At 37.2% G+C, this 11,445-nt stretch overlaps 1 protein-coding gene across 1 annotated transcript; it reads left to right on the plus strand.

Annotated features, from left to right (window-relative positions):
• The first annotated feature begins 1,453 nt into the window (after window positions 1–1,453).
• LOC140964047 (uncharacterized) lies at window positions 1,454–8,899 on the plus strand. The gene is made up of 9 exons (XM_073423539.1): window positions 1,454–2,132; window positions 5,575–5,647; window positions 5,733–6,053; window positions 6,135–6,347; window positions 7,135–7,201; window positions 7,303–7,414; window positions 7,996–8,280; window positions 8,387–8,491; window positions 8,584–8,899. Coding segments are annotated over exons 2-7 (765 nt in total). The 5' UTR covers window positions 1,454–2,132; window positions 5,575–5,596; the 3' UTR covers window positions 7,997–8,280; window positions 8,387–8,491; window positions 8,584–8,899.
• The last annotated feature ends 2,546 nt before the right edge of the window (window positions 8,900–11,445 follow it).

An 11,445-nucleotide genomic window follows, 5' to 3' on the forward strand; every position in this document is an offset into this window, starting at 1 on the left:
GCCACCTTCATGCTTCACGGTTGTTGTTGGTTTTGTGATTTCAGGGGTTGGCTCGGTTCCAAGCACTCAAGGCTGCATCTAGACATGTACTAGGGCATGTTAGGGTCATGTTAGTCCATTGGTTCCAGCCCCTACACGCTGGAGGAAGAGATTTGACAGCAACTTCCCATAGCTGCCATTTCGTGTCTCAATTTCAGATTCTTGTTTGTCTAAGGCAAGGGTTCGGTTCTTGGTTGGCCTAGGGCCTATAACCATGGTTTGAACACTTCCTTAGCTTGTCTAGGACGTGACCAAGATGACCTTTCATGGCTTGGTTCATGGTCCCATCGGTTTTAAAAATAAAACAAGAACAGCGCCCCATAGGTATTCATTTTTCTGATTTTGGTTGTGTGTGTTGAGTTTCGAATTTATGGTGTCATGTGGGTTGTGGTTGGCTTCTAGCCCTTATCCATGACTTATACAACACCTTAGCATGTCTAGCATTGACCATGGTTAACCTCATACCCATTGGATCCTTCATTTGACAGCAAAACAAGCAAGACACCCCACACGTGTGAGGTGAGTTCTCGGGTGGAGCTTGTGAGTGGTTTCGGGTGTTACTTGGATCATGGGTGGCCAAGGGCCTGTAGCCATGGCTAGGACCCTTCCCTGGCAAGCATAGGACGTGGTCAAGTCGGCCTTAAGTGGCTTGAGCCACGTCCCAAGTCAGTTGGACAGCAACAACTCAAGCCCCTTCGATTTTAGTTTTTCTGAATTTTGTTTGTGTGTGTGAAGCTTCGGCTTCTTGGTTTGTGGTGGATCTTGGTTGGCTTCTAGCCCTTAGCCATAGTTCACACAATACCTCATGATGTTTATATCATGCCTTGGTCATTCATATGGCCACTTGAATGATACATGACAGCAAGAACAAGCAACACTCCCCACGGTACAGCATATGTGTTCTCGAGTGGAACTTCAGATTTGTCGTAGGTGTTGGTTTGGATTGTGGTTGGCCTAGAGCCCGTAGCCATGGTTCAAATCACACCTTAGAATGTTGGTAAGAGGCTCTGGTCGGTGGTTCAAGCCCCAATGGCCAATAGTCTTGAAAACGAGGCAAGGAAGCGCAACAGCTGCTGCTGTAATTTCCTGGACAGAAACTATGCCTTCGGTTCAGAGGTGTGTTTCGAGTTCTTGGTTGGCTTTTAGCCTATGGCCTTAGACTGGACAGTACCTTATTGAGTTAGGAAGGTCATGTTTTGGCCGTTTGTGATTTTGTTAAGTTTAGAAGTCGTACGAGAATTTACGGTGCAATGTGCCAAAGTGACTCTCGAAAGAGAGTTTCATGATTTTGGCCTCCATGCACAATTTTCGTGTATTACAGCCCTTGGTATATATTTTCCAGTATTTTTGATGTATTTTAATCATGACTAAACGATGGTTTGATGTTGATTCGGGTTTTTACGGAGTCATGGTTAGATACTAAGTTTGTTGGGCGTAATTGACTCGTTTTTAGTTCGAATATGAAGTGTTGGTCAAGTTGAGATTATTTGCATGTGTCTCATGTTAGAATTAGGTCGCAGTGAGCCTGGGAACGATCCAACTCATTTGGTAAATTAAAACAGGATAATAATTATATTACGTGCATAAAAAAATAGAAAATGTTTATTTTTGAGATATATGCGATATGTCTTGTGGCCATCTTACGCTTATGGGATTGCTTCACCCGGTGACTTACGACCGGTTTACGATTATGTATGGGTACGGATATCCAGTCCAAGGGCTGTGATGATCTCTACCGCCCAGTATACTGTGGTTTAGTCTGATCAGACGTGCATGTTATGTTATGGGCCACTTGCGTAGAACATTATCTCTAAAGAAAAATTACGATATGATATGTTATGACAGGGCTCTATCGAGCAACTCTTTTATGTACGATTTTTCAGTTATGCACGTATTTATAATTACTCATGACACGATTTTCACGTTACGCTTTACGATACGATATTTTTACGTTGCATGCGATTTTATGATATATTTACTTGTTATTCACGATATATGCATGCTGGGTCTTTAGACTCACTAGACTTGATTGATGTAGGTACTGACGATGCAGAGGCTGAGGGCGGAGACCAGTGAGTTAGCTCGGATCGGCGGTAGTACGAACCCGAGGACCTCACGTTTATTTATTCAGTTTTATGTTCAAACTCTTGTTATAACTTTATATATATTTTAAGTTATTGTTTAAAACATTATTCAGTTTCCGCTGCTATGTTTATGTTAAACCGTTGGGTTATTTTACGAAAGTTTTTATACGTTGCAATTTTATTTATTTAAAGAGAAAATTTTTAATAATTCCGCAAAATTATGAATACGAATTACGGGCCCTCACACAATAGTTTCAATGAGCTCCTTAAGATCTTATGCGACATGCTTCCAGAAAACAACACACTTTCAGAAACTGTTTACACGATGAGAAAGCTGTTGAAACCATTTGATTTAGGATATGAGAAGATTCATGCTTGCCCAAATGATTGTTGTCTATTTAGAAAGGAGCTTCAAGATCTGGACTCGTGTCCAAAGTGTGGATCCTCAAGATGGAAGACAGACAAAGTCACCACCAAAATTTGTAAAGGAGTTCTGAAAAGGTCCTACGGTATTTTCCAGTGATACCAAGACTGAAAAGGATGTTTAAATCAAAACAAAAGGCTGAAGAGTTGATTTGGCACTCCAAACACAAAAGTCAAGACCATATGATGCGTCATCCAATTGATTCAGTAGCTTGGGATACGATATAAATGGCCTGATTTTGCATTAGATCCTAGAAATCTCCGCCTTGGTCTTGCAACAGATGGATTCAACCCTTTTGGTGACCTTAGTTCCAGATATAGTTGCTGGCCAGTTATTTTGGTAAATTATAACCTTCCTCCATTGTTGTGCATGACAAAGGAAAATCTTATGCTGAAATTACTGATTCCAGGTCCGAAGCAACCGGGAAATGATATAGATGTATACTTGGAACCCCTTGTGGAGGATTTGAAGGAGTTGTGGGACACTGGTGTGGAGGGTATGATGCATTTAGCAAGTCAATGTTCAATCTGAAGGCTATTTTAATGTGGACAATCAATGATTTTCCATCTTATGGAAACCTAGCTGGATGTGTCACAAAAGGGAAACTCGGTTGCCCAATATGTGGTGAAGACATATGTTCTATGTGGCTTAAGTATAGTAGAAAGTTTGCATACTTAGGCCGCAGGAGATTTCTTGCTCATAATCATCCATTTCGTCAGAAAAAGAAGTGGTTTAATGGAAAAAAAGAGAGTAAAGGAAAACCTAGACCTTTGAATCGGTTAGAAATTGCCGATGCATTGAAAGATATTGAAAATGACTGGGGTAAAAAACAAAAGGGTGAGACTGTCAACACTTTGAGGAAAAAGAGGAAGAAGCAGGATAGTTCAAAAGATGTACAAAAACCAGTTCAAAAGTGGAAGAAAAAGTCAATTTTTTTCGAGTTGCCATATTGGAGTGTAAGTTATTTTGCACTCTATTCATTAGAGTTTGCAATTTTTTTATTTTTTGTTCCTAAAATGTTAGAAATATTCTGAACTTACACTATGAAGCTTGTTGATGGTTACCTTTAGGTCTTCCTGCTACGTCATAACTTAGATGTGATGCACGTTGAAAAGAATGTCTGCGAGAATATCATAGGCACATTGTTAAACCTGAAGACAAAATCCAAAGATGGTGTCAATGCTCACAAAGATTTGGTACACTTAAAAATTATACAAGAATTACATCCTCAAGAAAAAGGAGAAAATAAATATCATTTGTCTGCTGCCCCGTACACACTGTCTAAAAAAGAAATGGATGTATGCTCTAGGTTGAAGAAAATAAAGTTACCCGATGGATATAGCTCAAATATTGGTAACTGTGTTTCTGTAGAAGAGCGCAAGCTTATTGGGCTGAAATCTCATGATTGTCATGTTTTGATGCAACAATTGTTATCAGTAGCATTGAGAAATCTTCTACCGAAAGGTCCACGCAATGCTATATTTCTGTTGTGTGCATTTTACAATGAATTATGTCAAAGAGTATTAGACAGGAACCGTTTAGAACAACTCGAGGAGAATATTGCTGAAATTCTATGCATGTTGGAAAGGTATTTTCCACCCGCTTTCTTTACCGTCTCGGTTCACTTGACAATTCATTTAGCAAGAGAGGATTGCTTGTGTGGGCTAGTCCAATTCCGTTGGATGTATCCATTTGAAAGGTATAAAATAATCATTAATCTTTTTGACAAATTTTATATTATATAATTATTTAGATTATGCTATCAACACTTCTTTAATGTGAATTTTACTTTGTGATTTAGATTTATGAAAATACTAAAAGGGTATGTGAAGAACCGGGCAAGACCAGAAGGTTGCATAGCCGAGTGTTACCTCACAGAAGAACGAATGGCATTTTGTAGTGCTTATATAAAAAATGCTTCTAGTATTGGTGTTCGTTTTAATAGGAACGATGATTTGGAATATGGATTATCAGAAAGTCGTCCAATTTCTAAGGGGAAAGAAAAGATTTTAGAGGATCACGTGTTACAAGCTGCACATCGATATGTGTTGTTCAATACTGCAGAAGTTGAACCTTACTTACAGTGAGTGTAGTTAGCTTCATACTGTTAGTCTTGATCTATTACATATCTTGTGTATTCTAACATCTCCATTCAATTATTTTAATTAGGATGCACATTAGCGAGCTTAAACAAACAGAACATCGTTTCTTAAGTAACGAAACATTGTTACAAAAGCAACATATGGAAACATTTGCCGAATGGTTATCAAAACAGGATCATGTTAACTCTTCAGACCGAATTCAATGGCTAGCACATGGTCCAAGAAAGCACGTTACATCTTATACGGGATATATTGTAAATGGACATCGGTTCCACACAATTGATGTTGAAAGGTCGACACAAGATAGTGGTGTTTCAATTGAAGCCAATACTGTTTGTCAATCTAATGCTACTGACAATTCACATACAGTAGGAAGATTATCATACTATGGGGTTATACGGGATATTGTTTTGCTAGACTACTATTCTTTCAAAGTGCCTGTCTTTAGGTGTGATTGGGCCAATCCTGGAACTGGTATCAAAATTGAAGATGGTTTTATACTGGTCAACTTACACCAAGGACTAAAAACTTTTGAAAGTGATCCTTTCATTTTAGCATCACAAGCAAAGAAAGTATTCTATTCCAGGGATAATGATGAAACAAATTGGTATGTGTTGCTAAAAGTGCCGCTTCGGGGATTATTAACATGAATGTGCTTGAAGAAGATGCTTATACGTCATCAACACCTCTTGATGTGTCCCTACTTGAGATTAACATTACTGAGAAAGAACCATACTCAAGGAATGAGTGTGAGGGAATCGAAGTGACTGAGACATGAAGGAAATTTTCAGGGATAGATTTTATAGTTATTTATTTTGATTGATATATTATTTCTAAAGTTACGTAACTATTTATTTAGTGTTTAATATATTTGTTTGCTTGTTTATTTTCAGTGATGCAACATGTCATATTACATGTTTATCAGGTTATTAAATAACATTCAAAAGATGAACAAAATGATCAAAAAACGTAGCAAAGGATCTGTAGATGAAATTCAGGTGATATTGTTTTCTATTTTAAATCTTGTTTTATTTTACTAAAGCACACTAGTATATTTCAATGTATCTTTTTTCCATTTTACAGGAAAATATATCTAATAGGTTATCGAGATTGGATTCTAACAATTCAGCTAATTCATCACATGATTTTCATGGTAAAGAATCAATTGATGATGAGAAAACAGATAAGAAAAAAGGACGGGGTTCATCAAAGTTGAAAATGGTCAGTGGCCAAGACAAGTGTAAAGAGTTGGAGCGTAATGAGTTTGGACAGCCGGTTGGAGATAATTCAGTGAAGTACGCTTCTTTCCTAGAGTGCATGATAAAAGAATTTGTGCCTTATACATTAGATGGATGGGATGACATAAGCGAAGAAGTGAAGGATAAGATGTGGAGCCGTCTTCAGGTAATTTATTTAGTTACTAAATTTTTCATTTCCATTTTCATAACAAAATGTAGACATATTTTCTTGTTATTTAATGTACAGCTGACTTACAAAGTTGAGGATTGTGAAAAGAAATCAATTTTTCGAAAGTTGGATAAATTGTGGCGTGATAGGAAATCCAAATTACAAATACTTGTACGAGAAGCTAATACAAGTCGACTGGCTTCACGAGATCTCAATCTTTTGAAACCTGAATTTATGGACCAAAATCAGTGGGAATTGTTTGTACAGAGGACATTATCACCTAACTTTCAAGTGAGAATTTTTCTGGACTCTTTTATTGTCACTTAATACATTTGCTTTACCTTTCAATTTGTTGGTGCTATTTAGATCTTTGTGGTTAATGTATTGTGTTGTTGCCTCGACGAGACTGCTTTGTCAGTAGTTTAGGTGTGTGTTTGGATGTAATGGTTGTTTGGACATATTGCATTCTTTCATTTAGTTGCAAAACTAGAACACATGGCGTAACATAGCAAATCCAAAGAACAGTTGATTCCAACACCACATATTGCTTAGTAACTGCTGCAGTTGTTGCTACAACAGTTGCAGCTGCTACAGGAAGTTGAACCTTTGAATCACTTTCCTTTATAGCCGCAGCTACCATTGAAGAGGCAACTTCAACAGCAGCAAAATAAGTTTTCTATTTAGAAACAATAATTTAGGTGAGAGTGGTGGAAAAAGGGTACCAGCGAGAGCTTTGTTATTTTTTAAGCTACAAATTTTCTATTTTATTTTTTAATCTTAATTTATGAATAAGTTTGTTCTAAATTGGTAAAAAATGAGAAATCTTTGTCAGAACCTTTTAATTTGACATGCCACTGGATTTTCTTTTTGCTGACGGTTGGTTACTTGAGATGCACCATTAGTTTATTGTCGTGCTGATATTTATCTATGTTTAAGGTTGGATGGCATTATCTTAAGACTTATTTGATTCAATTTTGAAGGAAAAATAATTTGGTATAAATGATATTAAAAGATCTATTGCTTGATTTAAGTTTAAATCTTTTGAACAGTTTGATTGTGCGATTTTAACTAATCTCAGGAAAAGAGTGAAAGATTTAGAGCGATGAGGAAAAAACAAGATCACATTCACATAATGAGCCGGAGAGGTTATGCTCGTTTGACTCACGTAATTTTTTTTAATTTATGTAATTATTGATATATACATCTTTTGAATTGTGTTCTAACAATTTTGTATATATTTCTATAGTAAAGGAAAAGAGAAGCCCGGCAGATACAAAAATTACGAGATCGCAAGTTTGGATTGAAGGTCACAAGAAAAAAATGGAGAGCCTAGTACTCAAGCTGTTGGAGAGAAAATGGTAATAATTAGCTTAACTTTGCATCCTTTTTCTTGTATAAGGTACTGTGTAATTGGGAAAATAGAATTAACATGTGCATTTTTTGTTCTAAAGTAGATTACATATTTGGTTATTGGCCGAGACAAGACGAGAGGAGGGTGTATTATAATTTTATACTCATTAAACGATTCTCTTGTTTTAAATTAGTGTTTATGTGACATGAAACATCTTAAAATGTACGTGGACGCACCCCAAATGATTGCTAATGAAACCCATTGTCCTAAAGACCTAAAATTTACCATGTCATTCTATGATCCAGTTGTAATTGTTTTGCAGGAATTTTCTCTATTTATATGATATTGAGCCTTGTGACAGTGGCATTTGTGGCAATTTGGGTTTTTGAGTCAAAAGGAAAAACTTTGGAGGAAATCCAGTCCTCCTTTACATGAGAATGACTTGTTGATTATTTTTCTTTTAAAAAATAAAAGAAAGTAACATGTGCATTTTTGTTCTAAAGTAGATTACATATTTGGTTATTGGTTTCCATTCTGTAAAACTGCTGATGTCTCATAATTTTTTTCTCATAAATCTTTTTTTTGCAGAAAGAAATACAAGAATGTCCACCTAATTTTTAAAACACAATTAACATTGTTGATGATGCAATTAGCCTTGTGTTTGGCAAGAAAGCTCGGGGTAGAGTGCGCGGAATGGGCTTCGAAGTTACACCATCGGAAGTTGGAGCTTCATTGAAACAAAATGAAACTATTCAACAACTTCAAACTATGGTACAAAGCCTTCAACAACAAATGCAACAAAATCAGCTAGAAATGCAAAAAATGAGGTCCATGTTTTTACAAAATATGAATAAACAAAATCAGCAAGAACAGGTTAGTAAAAACAACTTATAAAAAATATGTTTGGTATATATACACACTTAAATGCTTCTGAATTATCATGATTACATCGCTTGACACGATTTGATTGTAAAATTAGGTTGCTAGTGGTGGTATTGGTAGTGGTATTGGGAATGAAGTTGGTAGCAATGGTGATATCGATACTGGTGCCAAGAAAAATGGTGATTTTGATCATGTTTCTCAGGTAATTAACTTTAAATTATGTAATTTTAAACCGCAAAATTGTTACAAAAATAGACAAGGTTGAATAAAAAACTTTTCATTGTTTATCTACAGTCAAATTTGAGGAATGTGAGTCCCAGAGATATTCGTGCTAATACTAAATGTAAGCTGCTTCATTGGTGTGCTGATGAATTAGTTGTTGCAGAAGGTCGAATTGCATCCACAGATCCAAACACAAAAGTGCATCACGTTAGTCTTGGTAGATCTTGTTGGAAAGTCTGGGTTGATAAGGTTTTGGTGGAGAAAGTGGACCTAATTCGACCAAATGATGAAATGCAGTTTCTCGAGGACGCGATAGGAAGCACGGTCGCATGGTTATCTAAATTTATAGTATTGTGCGATTGATACATATTTTGTGTTGATTAAACTTTTGGTTTTTCAGAATTTCTGTTTTGATATAATGAAACACAATGACTTTTATCAATTTTGTGTTGATTAAACTTTTGGTTTATTGCTTGTGTCCATTCGATTGATTTTTTTTAACGAATTTGATTTTATCGGCTTGCAAACGAACGATGTAGAATTTGTTTGCATACTGCAGATATGAATATTAACATCGTACGATGCACGCTGCAGCTAATATTTCGTGTGTGCTATCGATACTATTATCAACATACGCACGCCATTGATAATAGTATCCGCAGCGTGCCTACACACGCCGTTGATACTACTATCAACGGTGCGCATGAGAGCGCCGCGGATACTATTATCAACGGCGTGCGAAGGCATGCCGTTGATATTACTATCAACGGCGTGCGTATGAATGCCGCGGATACTACTATCAACGGCATGCCTTCGCGCGCCGTTGATAATAGTATCCGCGGCGCACGCATGTGCGCCGTTGATAGTAATATCAACGGTGTGTGTAGGCACGCTGCGGATACTACTATCCACGGCGCGCATATGAACGCCGTTGATAATCTTGAAATTTTAACAGCTTGCAGTTGTGCAGCGTGCACTGCGCGCTGCGGAAAGCCATTTTTGTTGTAGTGATATAACAGTAATATAGAAATATACAGATTTACATAATTTAATATGTATCAAACTAATTATGTACTGAATAAATTATGAATTCCATGACTAACTGATATCATCACCTATAAAGGGTGAGACAAAAATCAGGAATAACAAGAATAAAGTATTTTCAATATATACATTCTTACCATTTGTTAGTAAATATCAATGCTTAAAATATACAAATGTTAAGAATCATATTTTAAACACATATATGTTGGTCGGTTTTAAATCATATTACAGGAGTTAAAACAGAAAGCCAACTTATAGTAAATTTTTAATGAATTTTGGTCGATTCTAAAATAAGTTGCTGAATTTGCTGGAGCCTTGCTGAACGGTAAACGAGTTGAATGCCTTGGTGAATTAGTATAGTGTAAAGAATTTGAAGATTTGTGTAGCTTTTTTCTGAAATTCGTGTACTATTTTTAGAGCATGAAATTTGAATGCTTCAATACAAGATTAACTCCTCATTAATTCCCAATATCTGCCATTTATTTGCCATAATTTCGAGTGATGTGAACTCGCTGAAATGGATGAGCTGGGTAAGGGGCTCCAACGGATCAAATCAGTAATTTGTAATTTTTGGGAATTTGAGTGAAGATAATGGCTGCAATAACACCTGCACACAAGAAAAGAAACTCGTGAATGGGCGCCGAAGGAGTGTCCGACGTAGCCACTCCGATGCTAAAGTCAGCAGGTTTTCAAATGAACACAAGCAATATTTTAGAGAGAATATGTAAAAATACTTGAGAGTTCAAGGATTTCATTCTTTACAAATGACATTAATACCTTCTATTTATAGTAGAAAGTAAATAGAAACCTCGTTTCCAGTGCCATCTACTGAGTATGGTAAGTCGGCTACCCATACTATAACTTCTGATGACTTCTAGGACACTCCAAATCCAAGTGGTTCTGACAGATTAGACGGCCTATATTAATCACACTCGAGTGTGGTACAAGTCTCGAGGTGGCCCGGGTAGTAAGGTGCCCGGGAAGAAACGTAGTGCCCTAGGCTTTTTAAGAACCAAGGTACGGAGCTTTTGGTCAGGGAATATGTCCCGAGACTTGAGAATGATCGAGGTGTGGTGCCCCGACCAGGGTGTAGTGCCCTAGGCTTTTTAAAAACCAAGGTACGGAGCCTTGGGCCGGGGAGCATGTCTCGGGACTTGGGAATGGTCGAGGTGTGGTGTCCCGAGCTAGGGTGTAGTGTCCTAGGCTTTTTGTTGATCGAGGTGTGATTCCCCGAGCCAAGGTGTTTGTGCCCTGGGCTTTTTGTTGATCGAGGTGTGGTTCCCCGAGCCAGGGTGTTTGTGCTCTGGATTTTTTGTTGATCGAGGTGTGGTTCCCCGAGCCAGGGTGTTTGTGATGTGGGGACCCGGGCTCTAAATCGATTATCTTTGGGATTAATTGAATCTTTGCTAGAAAATGTGGGTCAAAATTTTGCTTTTAACATTTATTCAATTGTATATAAACAAGCATAAGACATTATATAAAATACTGTCATCTTATTCAACTACCATTAACATTCACATGTTCTATTGAAATCAACATACTAGGGTTTATAATTCAGTACATGTCTAGTAAAAACCACTAGTGATCTTCTACGCCTGTAATCTCCACGCTATCTCGATCTCTCATCCTCTGCGTGACCCTGATCCTGTCCTACCTGTTGTCATGCACACATACAGACACAACAACAGCCGGATACTCCGGTGAGAACAAATCCCAGTATAAAACATGTATACATGCATGTCATGCAATTCAATACATAATCATAAAACATGCTATCATGAGTAAAATTCAATAACAATATGTTCCATAGTCTATGAAACAAGATCAATGCAACATAACCCAAACTCATGTCTGGACTCAACTCGACTCTAACTCTAGGGATCCCGGTGT

The sequence above is a fragment of the Primulina huaijiensis genome, chromosome 18, assembly GCF_012295235.1.
Source record: "Primulina huaijiensis isolate GDHJ02 chromosome 18, ASM1229523v2, whole genome shotgun sequence".
NCBI lineage: Eukaryota > Viridiplantae > Streptophyta > Magnoliopsida > Lamiales > Gesneriaceae > Primulina > Primulina huaijiensis.